The 15,720-nt window shown below is 48.4% G+C and overlaps 1 protein-coding gene across 2 annotated transcripts in view; it reads left to right on the top strand.

Annotated features, from left to right (window-relative positions):
* Positions 1–15,720, top strand: part of KLHL8 (kelch like family member 8) — a 66,009-nt gene that overhangs the window by 49,783 nt on the left and 506 nt on the right. For both annotated transcript variants that reach the window (XM_084758230.1, XM_084758229.1), the window contains exons 4-9: positions 1,041–1,227; positions 5,180–5,323; positions 6,605–6,716; positions 11,184–11,352; positions 11,549–11,708; positions 14,443–14,644. In XM_084758230.1, the coding sequence (XP_084614356.1) occupies positions 1,041–1,227; positions 5,180–5,323; positions 6,605–6,716; positions 11,184–11,352; positions 11,549–11,708; positions 14,443–14,644 (974 nt within the window). The remainder of the gene's footprint in view (positions 1–1,040; positions 1,228–5,179; positions 5,324–6,604; positions 6,717–11,183; positions 11,353–11,548; positions 11,709–14,442; positions 14,645–15,720) is intronic.

The raw sequence follows: 15,720 nt of genomic DNA, 5'->3' as shown, positions 1-15,720 counted from the left end.
TGGGCACCCTTGCAGGGTCTGTGCCCAGTGTTCCCGTTTCCTTCCCTGGTGTTTCCTCTGTCCTCCCTCCCTCCCTCCTTCCCTCCCTCCCTCCCTCCCTCCCTCCCTCCCTCCCTCCCTTCCTCCCTCCCTTCCTTCCTCCCTCCGGCTTCCTCCTGTTTATTTTGTTTACTGAGAAGGGAGATGATGGTCCTTAGAAGGGAAACAGTTTCATACTTACCTTTTTCTGCAGTTAATGCTTTATTAAAACTTTGTCGTTGCTGAGAACATTGGATTGGGGTAGGGCTGCAGTTCAGCGCCTAGAGTGCGCGCCTACCATGCATGAAGCCCTGGGTCTGGTCCTCAGTACAGCATAAGCAGGCGCTACAAAGCATGCCTGAAACTGTAGCAGTGAGGAGACACAGGCGCAAGGTCAGAGCTGAGAAGCATCCTTGGTACATAGCAAGTTTGAGGCCAGCCTGGGCTGCACAAAAATCTGTCTTAAAACAACACAACTAAAAACATTGGGTACTTAATCCAATTTGTAGTTGTTTGCAAACAGGGTCTAGCCCAGACTAGCCTGACACTCTATAACTCAGGCTAGACCCAAATTCACAAGGCTTCCATCTCAGCCTCCCAAGTTCTGGGATTACGGACATGAGTCACTATGTTCAGTTGTGCCCACATTTAGTAAAATTTTAATAGTGTTATCAAAACCTTAATTCGTTAAGAACAAATTATATTTTTACTCAGAGGAAGAAAATATATTCAATTATGATTGTAATTGGATTTTTAAAGCACAAGTAAAAATTACTTTTCAATTTCTAATTTATTTCACATGTAACAGTTTTTTGTTACTGTTTTTATGAGTCTGGACATTGAGCCAGGGGCTTTGCACATGGAGGACAAAGGATGTCCCACTAAGTCCTAGCCATCATCCTGAGAAGTGAGAGGACAAAGGACATCCCACTAAGTCCTAGCCATCATCCTGAGAAGTGAGAGTGGGGATTACCTATCCTGTTGCTATTGAAGTTTTGTGTCACAACTTTCCACGATCTCAGGTTCGTCTGCCGTTGCTGCCAGTTGATTTTCTTATGGGTGTTGTGGCAAAAGAGCAGATTGTCAAGCAAAATCTGAAATGTAGAGATCTGTTGGATGAAGCAAGAAATTACCACCTTCATTTGAGCAGCAAACCAGTTCCTGACTTTGAGTACACAGTCCGGACTACCCCAAGGAAGCATACGGCTGGTAATCAAATTGCTCCTTTTTTCAACTTGCCAGAAGGGGATCTGACATGTCTGAGGGTTCTTGGTTATGTATATCGAAGCATATTAGTCAGGCAGTTAGTGTCTGGTTGTCTTAGTGTAATAAATGGTCTGTAGGAATAGCTATGTAGTCATGATTCCTAATGTACGTCATGTAATTTGACTAATACAGCAATGTTTCTGTTGCTTTGGATGTTTGGTTTTGTGAGACAGAATCTCCCCGGAGCTCAGGCTACAACTCACAGCTCTTCTGAATAGTTGTTCACAGTGGCGTGCCACCTGAACGCTTGTTCACAGTGGCGAGCCACCTGAATGCTTGTTCACAGTGGCGTGCCATGGCACCTGGATACAGTAAGCCAGTTTTTTAAAAGCTGTGGGTCCTACAAAATCCGAAGCAGTAGCTGCTCCCTCGAGGTCGTCTCTGAGGCTTTATTCAGAATCGGCTGCTATTGGTGCCTTTAGAGTCCTGTTGGAATGTGCTTGGCCGTGTTGCCTTCTAATCTGTTTCTCGGCATGTCTTGAGACTGACATGTGCTTCAGAAATGGCTGAAGATCTTTAAGGCTTGTATCTATAGAGCCGAGCATCAAGCTTGACAGACATCACATATTTCAATACCTGCCATTGTGTTTTACCAAATCAAAAGAAAAGCATGGTAAACCATATCTGACATTTGTATGAAGGCCTTAGAATCAAAGTCCCTTACATAAGAAGCATATAGCTCCTCATTAGGTGATGCCACTCTAGATGTATTTCCAACCCTGGCTGACCTTGAAGTCCTGGTGTAGCCCAGGCTGTCCTGGAAATCCCCATGTAACCTAGGCTAGCCTTGAACCCATGATCTTTCTGTCTCCACCTCCCAAGTGCTGGGATTCCATGTGTGCCGTGTCCACATCATTTTTATTTTAGTATTTGGGGGACAAGAGAACACCAGTGAAGTCCAGCAGCTCAGCAAAAGAGGCAGTGCCGCGTGCAGGCCAGCCAACCGGAAGGCCATGCCTGGGTGAGTGAGCACTCCTGCTTCTGAGGGCAGCCCTCTAACCAGCCAGCTCAGCAGCGTCGGAAAGACTGTCACTGCTGTTCTTTCTACACGCCTGTAAGTAGGAACCCGTTGTTAGTTACAGCCAGGCAGCACTTTCAGTTTTGCCTTAGTCCCAGCCCTGTTTTGAGGCAGAGGCAGGTGCATTTTACCTTCTGAGTTTGATGCCAGCCTAGTCTACATGCCCACTTCCAGGCCAAACCTATCTTTAAAAAAGTTTTTTTTTTCTATCACAGAATTTTGGTTTTCTGAATCCTGCCTCATAAAGTACCGATGTTTAATTAAGTTCTTTTATTTTTGCTTTGTTGTTTTGTTTTGCTTCCAAGACAGGGTTTCTCTGTCCTGGACTCACTCTATAGACCAGGCTGGCCTCAAACTCAGAGACTTAACTAAGCTCCTTAGGGTCACTCTTTTCTCGGCTTGTTTGTTTGCTGTGGGGATGAAACCTAGCACTCTGTACATACTAGGCAAACATTCTCCAAACCCATATTTAAATTCAACGTCTAAGCAGGCTAGGGGCATACCAAAATACACTAGACATCCATATACAAGTCTGCCGTACTCGTAGCAATTTGACAGAGTAGGTTTTAACAAAGGAGTCAGCCTTTTGTCAGACAGATGGGTCTCCTCCGTTTTAGGGAGACAGGACTGAGGATTGGCTGGACTTGTCCAGAGCAGCAGAGACGATCTCATGCCCGTGTTCTTGCCTCTGATTTGTTTTCTTTCATGACACGTTCGGAGGCGAGCTGTGTAGCTTTCATGTAGAGAAAGTGCCATCACAGAGCGAGATTGCATTCGGGGATTATAATTCTACCACTGTTGTTACAGTTGACTAATTTCCTAATGTTTCAAGGCCTTTGCTTATTATAAACTTGACTAGGGGGTCTGTTAGGTCTCCTGGAACTGTAACTTCTGACCCAAAGTATTGAGCTAGTGGGAATACTTTGGGGGCACAGGTGTGGAAGCTCCCGGGGTGTCACTGGCACACAGCTCTGCTGCGGGCTCTGAACAGGTGTCACCAGTGCAGACATACGCACAGCCTGGGTCAGGGAAAAGGACAGACAGATACATTCTGCAGAGTCTGCAGGTGCCTTGCTGTGACCACCAAGTGTGGCATGAAAGGTGCTGGTGGCTGATGTGAGGGGCAGGGAAGTGCTAAAGCAGAAAGAAAGCTCAGCCTTTGTTTTAAATAATAACTTTAAGGATGCCAGTTGGGGGGGGCGGTCTTCAGCCTTCACCTTACCAGAGTGTCAAGCACACGCCAGCACTGCATAGTGAGTGTGTAATGCTCACTCCCATGGCCGAGCACATGCCAGGCACTGTGTAGTGAGTATGTAATGCTCACTCCTACAGCTGACCACACGCCAGGCACTGTGTAGTGAGTGTGTAATGCTCACTCCCACAGCCGAGCACATGTTAAATGAATGAAAGTTGCCAAACGTGCTGCAGGACCGCTGAGGCCTGGCATTGGACTCGTGCGCAGTAACTTGAGCTGCTGTGGAGTTTGCTGTGCCAAGGTGTAAGCTTTTCTGCCTTGCGGCACTGGGGACCAATTGCAGGCCCCAGCCAAGCACTCCAGCCCCGAGTGAGCACATCTCCAGCCCTGAGGCTTTCCCTTGAGGGCACTCACTGCTTCTCAGAGGAGCCTGTTAGAAATACAGTCCCTAACCCTTTCCTCAGAGACCAGCCCAGGGCCCGAGGGTCAGACCCCAGGTCTGTGTTTGCCCATCAGGTAGTTCTGAGTTACATTTACGTTTTGCTTTTTGGTTCTTTCCCCAAGTTGTGGTACATATATAAAGCATGTCATTTTAACCATGTTTACAGTTCAGGGCATTTGCTGAAGTGTTTCGGGTGGAGGTTGTGGAAAGTGTTAAAAGAGTATTTTATCAGATTGTCCTGGTCGTCGTCAGGGTTCTGTTGCTGTGAGAGACACCACCACCACCACAACTCTTGGAAAAGAAACACCTCACTGGGGCTGGCTTGCAGGCTCAGAGGGTTAGTCCATTTATTGTCACGGCAGAAGCATGGCGGCATGCAGGCAGACCTGGTGCTGGAGAGGAGCTGAGAGCTCTACATCTGGATCCCCAGGCAGCAGGGAGAGAGAGTGGCACACTGGACCTGGCTTGAGCTTCTGAGACCTCAAAGCCCCGCCCCCTGTGATGCACTTCCTCCAACAAGGCCACGCCTCCTAACAGTGGCAGCTGTTTTCACTCAAACCACCATAGTCCCGTCAGCAGTCTGGAAGCAAAATGCTTCTAAGGAGGAGAAGCTGGACCTTGCAGCTGAGCCATAGCTTGTGGAGACCCACACAAAGATGGTGGCAGCTCGATCGGGCCAGGCAGGCCTCGTCAGGAAAGGAAGGAAGGCGATACTCCGGGCGCACTGGCCTCGGGGCTCTGGAGGCCTCGGTGTAGCTTAGGCGTGTGGATTGAAGATGCCATGACAGGTGCTTTAGCCACAGGGATGGACCTTTCCTCGGAGAGCTAAGGCAGGGAGGAGTGGGTGGAAAATGGAGACAAAAGGAGACAGAAGGGACCTTCCAAACGGGAGCGCAGGTGGTCCCGCGCTGCACTGTACCAGTGAGAGACAGTGAAAAGGCTGACTGGGCAGACGGCTGTGCGGCGGTCACGGCGCAGTCCTCCCGTCAGTATGCGCGTATGCCTGTCCTTTCCCTTGATCCCGTGACGACATAAGCAGGGACACTTGTGAGGAAGAACAGACCGCTCACCAGTCACACTCTTTGAAAGGTTAGAGGAAGGTGGCAGAAGGAAAATAGATTAGATTTCATAACGCATCTTTTAAAAACTACTCAGAATTTGACAATCATTTTCCACACTAATTAAAAGCAAAGCTTTGAGAGCCATGACACTGATCTGGGTCTTGTGGCTTCGCCTTTAGGTGTGCTGTTCTGTGTAGGTGGCCGAGGGGGATCAGGTGACCCCTTTCGCAGTATCGAGTGCTATTCCATCAACAAAAACAGTTGGTTCTTTGGACCAGAAATGAATAGCCGAAGGCGACACGTGGGTGTGATCTCCGTGGAAGGTAGGTCTGTTGTTGCGGAATATCGTCACTGTGCTGTGTGTTTTTAATTGCATGACCTTTGACCTTTTCTCCCTCTCTGTAACAGTGTTGCTATGCATTGGCATGGTGGCATGTGCATTAAAAGGGAGCAGATGGGAAGGTGAGATTCCTGCAGCTGGGCATGCTGGCACATACTTACAGTCCCAGCATTGAGGCGGAGGCAGGAGGATTTCAGTTCCAGGCCAGCCTGAGCTACATGGAAGACCCTGCTTTAAGTCACCAAGGGACAGAAGTGCATCTCAGTGGTGGATTTCATTTCTGTATGAAATATCCTGGGGTCAATTATAATTAATGTTTTGGTTCTAACTTGGTTCTGGGTTTTGTTCATTTTTTTTTTTTCAAGAGAAGATCTCTAGCCCTTGGGTGTCTTAGGCTGACCTTGAACTCCTGACTCCTGATCCTCCTGCTTGTACCTCCCCGAGAGCTGGGGTTACAGGCGTGCACCACCACATCCAGGCATGCAGTGCTGGAGTTGACTCTGGAATTCCTATATGATAGACGAGAACCCTCCCGACTGAGCGACACCCCCAGCTCCTAAATTACTTGTATACACTTTAAGGGGTTGACTTGTCGTGTGTATGGCTACTGGCCTGCATGTGTATGTGTCCACGTGGCTGCTGTTGTGTCCCTGTCAGAGGGCCAGGCACTCTTAACTACCTCCCCAGCCTCTGCTTTTCATCAACATTTGTCCCCTTAAAAAAATGAGGAAAAGGTGATTCTTAATTTTTTCTTACAATTTTTCTATGGTTCTGCAGTTAATTAATTTGTAGTGATGATTTTAAAATCTCATTTCTGTATACAATACAGGAAAATTCTGAGGCAGGCTGGGGAATAACTGTGACAGACACAATCTTTCTCATTTCCTATATTTCTGTTTTATTCAGAAAAAAGTTGGTCAATTGTATTAACAGTCTTATATTTTCTTTATAATTTGTTTTTAGCCTTTTTCCATTTTATTGACCTGTTTTGAAGGCAGAATTAATGATTTTACTATTTAATAAAAAAAAGTGATTCTGGCCTTTGAAAGCAGGCTTAGTTAGTGAAAGCCTCCACTAAGTTTTAGTTAACTGGTGGCCTGAATCCAATAACGCACAGAAAAAAATGTTAAAAGTTAATTTATTATGGCATTCTAGTTATTTAGTGCTCACATGTAAACAGCGTCACTATCACATAATATTACAGTAAATAACATGAGTATCACACGGTCCTCCGAGTTAGACTAACTGCTTCTCTGCTCGGCAGGTAAAGTGTACGCGGTGGGCGGACATGACGGCAACGAGCACTTAGGCAGCATGGAGATGTTTGATCCTCTCACTAATAAATGGATGATGAAGGCGTCGATGAACACCAAGAGGTAGGTCAGCATCAGTGAACACCGAGAGGCAGGTCAGCATCAGTGAACACCGAGAGGCAGGTCAGCATCAGCGAACACCGAGAGGCAGGTCAGCGTCAGCGAACACCGAGAGGCAGGTCAGCGTCAGCGAACACCGAGAGGCAGGTCAGCGTCAGTGAACACCGAGAGGCAGGTCAGCGTCAGTGAACACCGAGAGGCAGGTCAGCGTCAGTGAACACCGAGAGGCAGGTCAGCGTCAGTGAACACCGAGAGGCAGGTCAGCGTCAGTGAACACCGAGGGGCAGGTCAGCGTCAGTGAACACCGAGGGGCAGGTCAGCGTCAGTGAACACCGAGGGGCAGGTCAGCGTCAGCGAACACCGAGAGGCAGGTCAGCGTCAGCGAACACCGAGAGGCGGGTCAGCGTCAGTGAACACCGAGAGGCGGGTCAGCGTCAGTGAACACCGAGAGGCAGGTCAGCGTCAGTGAACACCGAGAGGCAGGTCAGCGTCAGCGAACACCGAGAGGCGGGTCAGCGTCAGTGAACACCGAGAGGCGGGTCAGCGTCAGTGAACACCGAGGGGCGGGTCAGCGTCAGTGAACACCGAGAGGCGGGTCAGCGTCAGTGAACACCGAGAGGCGGGTCAGCGTCAGCGAACACCGAGAGGCGGGTCAGCGTCAGTGAACACCGAGAGGCGGGTCAGCGTCAGTGAACACCGAGGGGCGGGTCAGCGTCAGTGAACACCGAGAGGCGGGTCAGCGTCAGTGAACACCGAGAGGCGGGTCAGCGTCAGTGAACACCGAGAGGCGGGTCAGCGTCAGTGAACACCGAGAGGCGGGTCAGCGTCAGTGAACACCGAGAGGCAGGTCAGCGTCAGTGAACACCGAGAGGCAGGTCAGCGTCAGTGAACACCGAGAGGCAGGTCAGCGTCAGTGAACACCGAGGGGCGGGTCAGCGTCAGTGAACACCGAGAGGCGGGTCAGCGTCAGTGAACACCGAGAGGCGGGTCAGCGTCAGTGAACACCGAGAGGCGGGTCAGCGTCAGTGAACACCGAGAGGCGGGTCAGCGTCAGTGAACACCGAGAGGCGGGTCAGCTTCAGTGAACACCGAGGGGCGGGTCAGCGTCAGTGAACACCGAGAGGCAGGTCAGCATCAGTGAACACCGAGAGGCAGGTCAGCATCAGTGAGCACCGAGGGGCAGGTCAGCATCAGTGAACACCGAGAGGCAGGTCAGCATCAGTGAACACTGAGAGGCAGGTCAGCATCAGTGAGCACCGAGGGGCAGGTCAGCACGAAAGTCCTTGATAGGTAAAGAGGACAGACACTGGAAATGGAAAACCTTATTCTGAAGTTTTCTCTGACTTCAGAAACTCACCCTCCTCAAGCCCGTTCTGTTAGCCATCCAGGCAATGCCCTGTCACGGCTTTTCTCTTTACAAATGGCGTCATGAGGGCATAAAGAGATGGCTCTTCCAGAGGACCCAGGTTCTGTTCCCAGCTCCCAGCCCACTGTAACCCCAGCTTCAGCAGACCCCCTCTAGCACGGGCACACACATGTGCGCCTTTTAAGTGTGCACACGCAAACATGTTTTTAAAGTGGCTTGAGTGGACTTACCTTCCCACCCCAATCTTGGTGACCACGAACTTCGGTAAAAATCCTGGCTGCTTTTTTTGACCCTTTTGGGTTTTTTCTTGTTTTTTTGTTTTTAGAGACAGGGTTTCTCTATATGTAAGCCAGGTTGTCCTTAAACTCACAGAGATCTACCTGCCTTTGCCTGCCAAGTGCTTCTTGAGAGTTTTTGTTTCAAACAATTTTAGATGTTTTTTTCCAGAAAAGTTGCAAATACAGTAGCATTCCTTTTTTTTTTTTTTCTGTTTTGTTTAATTTTATTAGAATTCTTTTTGCCTTTCCGGGGATCAGACTCAGGTGAGGAGGCTCAGTGGCCGGTGCCGTCACCTGCTGGGCCACCTCGTCAGCCCTTGGTGCTTCGCTTTGCTCTTTTTGTCTTGTGTTGAGACAAGACCTCATGTCACCATGGCAGGCCTCACACATGCTTCCCAGAAACATATAGGTCATGTCACCTCCTCTGCTGGGCAGTGTGTGTGAGTGTCTCACAGGAGGAGGTTGGGGTGCTGCTGAAAGCCCTCCACTGCTATAGGGCAGCCTCCTAGAGCAGGGAATCACCTGGATTGAAGTGCCAGCCATGCCAAGGTAGGGCGTACACTGTGCCATATACATACACCCTCACCCAGCTCCTTGTATGTTACCACCTCACAGTTACCTGGTGTCCCAAAGCAGAGAGGGCAGCAGATCCTGCGGAGCTAGGTTACCGGTGTGTGTGAGAGGGCTGACAGGAGGGCTGACAGAAATCGAACTCCAGTGCTGTGCAAGTGCCCTAGACTGTTGAGCTGTCCCTCTAGCCCGCCTCACATGTCCCTGGGGTTCTGATTGTTTTACACACCTCCTGTGTTGGCTGGTAGTTTGGCTGTATGACTAGGAGCTGAAGCAGGTGTGTTTGTCTGTCCTGACCTTAGTGGGAACCCATGTAGTGTTTCTCCTAACTATCTTACCAATTAGTTTAATCCCAGCACTCAGGAAGCAGACACAAGCTGATCGCTGTGACTTCAGGGCCAGCCTGGTCTACACAGTGAGCTCCAGGATAGCCGGGGCTAAAACATAGAAACCCAGTCTTTATTTGTGTGTGTGTCTCTGTGTGTGTCTGTGTCTGTGTACATATATCAGTTAGGATTAAGGCTTATTATTACCTTGTTAAGAAAATAGCTCTCTCAGTTTCTGCTTTCATTACTGATTTTAAGGTTAGTGTTAATATATTAAAATTTTACCTATAATAAATTGAAATATATTTTGATTACTAGAGCTTGTCTGAAGGGGAGATTTTTAATTACATGATTCAATAATTTAGCCTCTTGCAAATTATTATTCGTGATTTGAATAGTAACTTCCAACATCTTGAGATAAAAGAACAACTAAAATCATGACACCAAATCGGGGCTCAGAAGGCAGCAGGCTCAGGGATACAGCGCTGTAGGCTCGGGAATATAGCGCTGTAATACAGTGCTTGCCGGGCATCCCTGGCCCAACAAAGTGACCGCCCTCAGCAGCAACAACAGAAGCAAACAGACCACATATGCTGTAGTCAGAACGCTCTAATGATGTTAAACAAGGTTATGCATTAAAGCCTAACTCGTATCAGTTAGACCAGGACTGTGTGGTGAGAGAGTGATTGGGTTTGTGGATAGTTTGCGCTGAGTCAAGTGCTGGCTTGTGCCAGTGTGAAGCATAGAGCCCAAAGGAAAGAACAGAGCGTTTACAATACAGCCATCTGCATTCAGGGGCGTGCAGCGTCTAGGAGGGCAGAGCCTTCTGCTCGCCATGTCCTGCTCCTCACAAAGCACGGCCACACCGTTCTCTGTGCTGCTTTGGGTCAGCGTTTAAACGTTTCCTTCAGGTGCATGCTTTATGATCCGTGTAATCTATTCATACAGAAATACATGTTTATAATGTTAAAATAAAGCGTGTGTGGGGATGCATGGAAGTTGAATGATGTAAACACGGGTGTGACGTAAACACGGGTGTGATGTAAACAAGGTTGCAGTAAGAGAACTCGAGCAGGAAGACCCTGGGGATGGGCTCTGTGCAAACTGTTCAGTGCTCTGCATCCACTGGACCAGTGCATTCCATGCTTTTGGCCAAGAAGCTTAAGGAGTGGCAAAGCTGAGGTTTACTTTTTGAAAGTTACCAGGGAGATGGGAGGTGGGACCTACAGCAACTGTAAGTGAAGGGCTGTCCTCAGAGGCAAGGCCACTGTGGCAGCCATAGCGCAGCTCAACTGTTGGTGGATACAATCTGCCCTTTTTATTGTGAACTAACTTTCTGTAAGAGCTTAGTCTTCCTTTCAAAGAAAAAAATGCCCTTCAGAAATAAAGGGGTTCACACAACACTGTGATATGTTCTTTGCTAATGGTGTTTTAATGAGACCTTGCAACAAAGTGACTGATGGACTCTACTTGGCTTTTTAAAAATCCACTGTTTTCTTAAAATATAGCAAACTGTTAGCACCCATTGGTTCCTCAGTTACATAACTGTCCATTTACTAACTGGACGCTTTGGGTTTCCTTATGCTGCCTTGTTGGGCTTTCCATTATTAACTGTTCTGAGTTTAGGGTTAGCATGTAGCTCAGGAGTAGAGTGCAAGCCTGATAGATGCAAGGCCTGGGACCAACCCCAGGAAAAAGAAATGAAGAGAAAAAAAAACATTTGGCCCAAGTTTCCAGCAGCCTGTGTAAGCCACACTCTGTACAGAGGAAAGGGACAGCCCGGAGCTCCTGCTCAGACACGCTAGTACACTGACACCTCCGGAAGCGAGCCACACACTTGCCCATTATCCTCAGAGGTGGTTTGCATTGATAGAAGTTTCTTCTTCTCCCTCAGACTCAGACAGTAACGTGTGTTTTGTTGTTCCTGTAGGCGGGGGATTGCCTTGGCCTCTTTGGGGGGCCCGATATATGCCATCGGAGGGCTGGACGACAACACGTGCTTCAGTGACGTGGAGAGATACGACATCGAGTCCGACCAGTGGAGTACAGTGGCGCCCATGAACACTCCCCGCGGGGGCGTGGGCTCTGTGGCTTTAATAGTAAGTGAGTTCCCCAGCCCCTCCCCACGGAGCGGAGGCCCCAACCATGTCCGTGGTCATCACAGTCTGACTCCCACCGCGGCCACAGCGCTGACTGCGCAGCACATCGCTCTCGGAGTACTGGTGTCCCTAGTTCTGCTCGCCTGTAAAGACCGTGGAGCCTGAAATCTGATGTGCGCTTTGTTTCTCCGTTTAGAACCATGTTTATGCAGTGGGCGGCAACGATGGAGTGGCTTCCTTGTCCAGTGTGGAAAGGTACCATCCACACGTGGACAAGTGGACAGAAGTCAAGGAAATGGGTCAGCGGAGAGCGGGCAACGGCGTCAGCGAGCTTCACGGCTGTCTCTATGTTGTTGGTGAGCACGTGCTCTCGCTAACCTATCAAGTGCCTTGAACGGACAGTCACAAACTATTAGCACATCTAACCTGTAGTAGAGTCAGATGTGCCTTTGAATTCTTCAAGCGGACATTAGTGCTTCTTGATTTAAATATTCATATGTCAAACTTCTGCCAGGCGTGGTGGCACGTGTCTGTAATCCCAGCACGCAGGAGGCAGAAACAGGTGGGGCCCTGTGAGTTTGAGATCGCTCTGCTCTACACAGTGAGGGCCAGGCAAGCCAGGGTTACACAGTGGGACCCTGCCTCAGAAAAGAAAAAAATCTGAAAGTTAGATTATAGCTAAAGTAGGGGATTGCATTTAAATGAAATATATACTTGTAAGTATAGAGACATAAATTAAATACGCTTTGCTAAAACAAACTTTAAAGGGTCGAATGACTTGGATTTTGTCTACTTCATTTCAAAGCAAATTATACTGATTACTTGAAAAAAAAAACAGTGGCTTTTCCATATGAAGTGTTTTAGTCTCTCTGTTGCCTTCTCAGTGATTTAAGTGCTGAGTTACAAGGACTTCAGAGCCGTGGTTTCTCAAATTCTTGATATACATGGGGCAGTCCGGCCTGGGCATCGTACTGGAGAGGTGGCAGCCAGGTCCTCTGCTGCAGCAGCCCATTGCGGCCTCCAGCAGGCCTCCCGTGACCGTGAACCTGGCGTGGGCAGGCCCACCTGTCAGGGCTGTCTCAGGAATTGGCAATGGCGTGTGTGAGCATCTTAAACTGTGCCCAACACAGGAGCCTCTTTGTTGTAATTAATAATCCTTCCTCACAGAGAAGGGATGCTGGGAAAGCTCTTAGCACGAGTTAGTCATGGGCGCGCCGGCATGCATTGCTGGGGCTTTATGACTGAGTCCTTGCTAGGAGAGTGGCTTATGTGAGAAGTGGAGCTGAGCCTCCCTGTGCTCCTTTGTGGAAAAGAAGGGCAACAGCAGCAGCCTCAGCCTCCCCTGCACAGTGCTTAGTTGCAGAGGCAGCCGAGCACCTGGACAAGGGCAGAGGCAGAGGCAGAGGCTGGATACAGGTGCGTGGGAACCAATGTTCCTATAGTACATGGCTGCAGCCTTTCCCACCTCCAAACCATGAGTCACAGTGTGTCACAGGGCACAGGAAGTCTTTGGGCAATTCAGACTGAACATTAAAGCAGTCCTCTTGGGATCTGGGGACAGCTCAGTGGTAAAGGTTTTGCCTAGCCTGTAGGAGACCCTGGCTTCAGTCCCTAGCACTGAAAACTACAACAAACAGCCTCCTGGACATGCAAATCCTACTTAAAACAGGCACAGCTGGTGGGAATAACAGCAGCGTGAAGGTGTGGACGTGTTTGACACCCGACACATTCGGCTTTGTTTCTTCCTCTGCCTTGACTTTGTGTTAATTGTTAAGGATCGCACCTAAGGCTTCTTGTGTGGTAGGCACATGCTTTCTTTACTGTTGAGCTACGTTCCAGGCACTGAATTCTTTCTTATTACCTAGGGAAAGGAAGTAGAACCAATAAAAAACAAAAGCTAAGAGAATATAACTACTCAAAACTTGATTTTCCACATTAGCATGAGCAGTCATAGACTTTTATTATGATGAAAAGAATTACAGTTTTGATAAGTATTTGCCAAAACAAAAAATCAAAAAACTAAAACAAAACCCTATCTGGTTATCTACATAAAATTAGAGAATTTCATTTCATTTCAATTGATAGACTAAATATTAGAATAGTTTTACTTGATCTTTTTTAAAACGACTTTATTTTTAAAGAAGTGATCACAGTAGCAACACTTACTCATAGCTGGAAAATGGGTTGAGTCATTTTTCAAAGAGAACTGCTATTCACTTAAAAGGGCCTGGAAAAGATGGAGGTTACTGTGACCGTCCAGGCATTAAAAGTCACATTCTACTGAAAGGCCATCACCCCACAGACTGTGTGACAAGAGGCTGCTTTTGGCTTTGGCAAAAATATGAGGATTCCGTTACAATGCATCGCATCATCGCAGCAGCTGCGCTGGCAGGGAGGGTTTAGGAGGAGCCCTGGAAAACTTCCACCTCTGTGAGGACGCGCCGCCTGAGTAGTGAGGGTTAGTGCTTCTCGGGCTTCCTGCCACTCACACAGCGCACAGAGGGAAGCCAGGCCGTGCTTGCTCCTGGGATTCTCAGGACAGGTTATGAGACAGCTGCTTTCTGCCCATAAGTCCCCTTCTTTTCTACACAGCTCTTTCTTTTTCACTTGGAGACTTTAAACCAAGACATGGGCAGACACCCAGAATCAGCACTGGGGCGGCTAAGACGCAGATACGCCATGAAACCCTGTCTCAAAAACCAAAGGCCTTTAAAGCCGACTGTTAAAGTACAGTACGGACTAACAGTTGACTTGTAGAAAGTTGTAGTTGGTGGTGGTAGCTGGCATTAGGGTAATCGTTTTCTGTTTTGTTTTGTTTCTCTAAATCTTTCTAAAATAGCTTTAAAAACTTGAGAGTTTTGTTTTTTGTTTTGTTTGAGACAGGATCTTTCTATGTAGTCCTGGGACTCCTTATGTAGAGCAGGTTGGCCGCAAACTCCACAGGGCTTGTCTCTGCCTCCCAAGTGTTGGGATTAAAGGCGTACACCACCAGGCCTGACAAAGGCTTGAGTTTTATAAGCTATTGAGTTGAGATTTAGCTGTCAATTTTTATGAAATGCAATGCCATTTTAAAACATATTTCTTTTATAGGTGGCTTTGACGATAATTCCCCTTTGAGCTCAGTTGAGCGGTATGACCCTCGGAGCAACAAGTGGGACTATGTGGCTGCACTCACCACTCCCAGGGGTGGAGTAGGGATCGCAACAGTGATGGGCAAAATCTTTGCAGTTGGTGGTCATAATGGCAACGCCTACCTAAACACAGTGGAAGCGTTTGATCCGGTGCTGAATAAGTAAGTATACACTGTTCTTCCAGAGCACCACTCCACAGTGGTCAGGCTGAGTTCCGTGGCCGCACCACTCCACAGTGGTCAGGCTGACTTTTGTGGCTGTCCACTCCACAGTGGTCAGGCTGAGTTCCGTGGCCGCACCACTCCACAGTGGTCAGGCTGACTTTTGTGGCTGTCCACTCCACAGTGGTCAGGCTGAGTTCCGTGGCCGCACCACTCCACAGTGGTCAGGCTGAGTTCCGTGGCCGCACCACTCCACAGTGGTCAGGCTGAGTTCCGTGGCCGCACCACTCCACAGTGGTCAGGCTGACTTTTGTGGCTGTCCACTCCACAGTGGTCAGGCTGAGTTCCGTGGCCGCACCACTCCACAGTGGTCAGGCTGAGTTCCGTGGCTGTCCTCTGGGTCACCCTCCCTCGCTGGATGCCTGAGACGGGTAAACCCAAGCTCTACGTGTGTAGCAATGCGTACCCTGTTTGTGTTGCCTGCCTGTGGCACCCTTTCCTCCTGCTGGGTTGCCTCAGCCTTGACAGGAGAGGAGGTGCCTAGTCCTGTTGCAGCTGTATGTGCCACAGGAGGAGGAGCGGACGGGGTGGATGTGGGGAGATGCTGAAGGGAGGGACTGGAAGGGAGGGAAGGGAAACTGGTCGGGATGTTAAAAAAAATTAATTTTTTAAAATGATAAAAGTTCAGTGCATAGTTAGGCACAACAAAAGTCAGCGATTACTAATAAGCTGGAATTTTTCACACTATGCTGAAACAAAATTGTCAGCATCATTGTTCTTATACTGCAGCACCATTATTAGGTAAAACAAAGGTTACTTCAACGAAAGAACCTAATCCTGTGGCAGTTAGCCCAACCCCTAAGTGGCTGGTGATGGGTAGGTAGTGTCTACAGAAACAACACACCAATCAGAGACTATCCAAGGCAAGGCAGAACAGTGTGGTGTTTAAAGCTTATGAAATTGCTTATTTCTGGAAGTTTCCATTTAATATTTTGACTGGTTTACTATAGAAAACTGAAGCTATGGAAAGCAAAATTTGAAATAATGGAAGAGTATTTATTATGTTATCAATACGA

Source organism: Acomys minous (assembly GCF_964271855.1).
Source record: "Acomys minous genome assembly, chromosome: 15".
Classification (NCBI taxonomy): Eukaryota; Metazoa; Chordata; class Mammalia; order Rodentia; family Muridae; genus Acomys; species Acomys minous.
The sequence above is the reverse complement of the archived record's forward strand: the minus strand, read 5'-3'. Positions and strand labels throughout refer to the sequence as shown.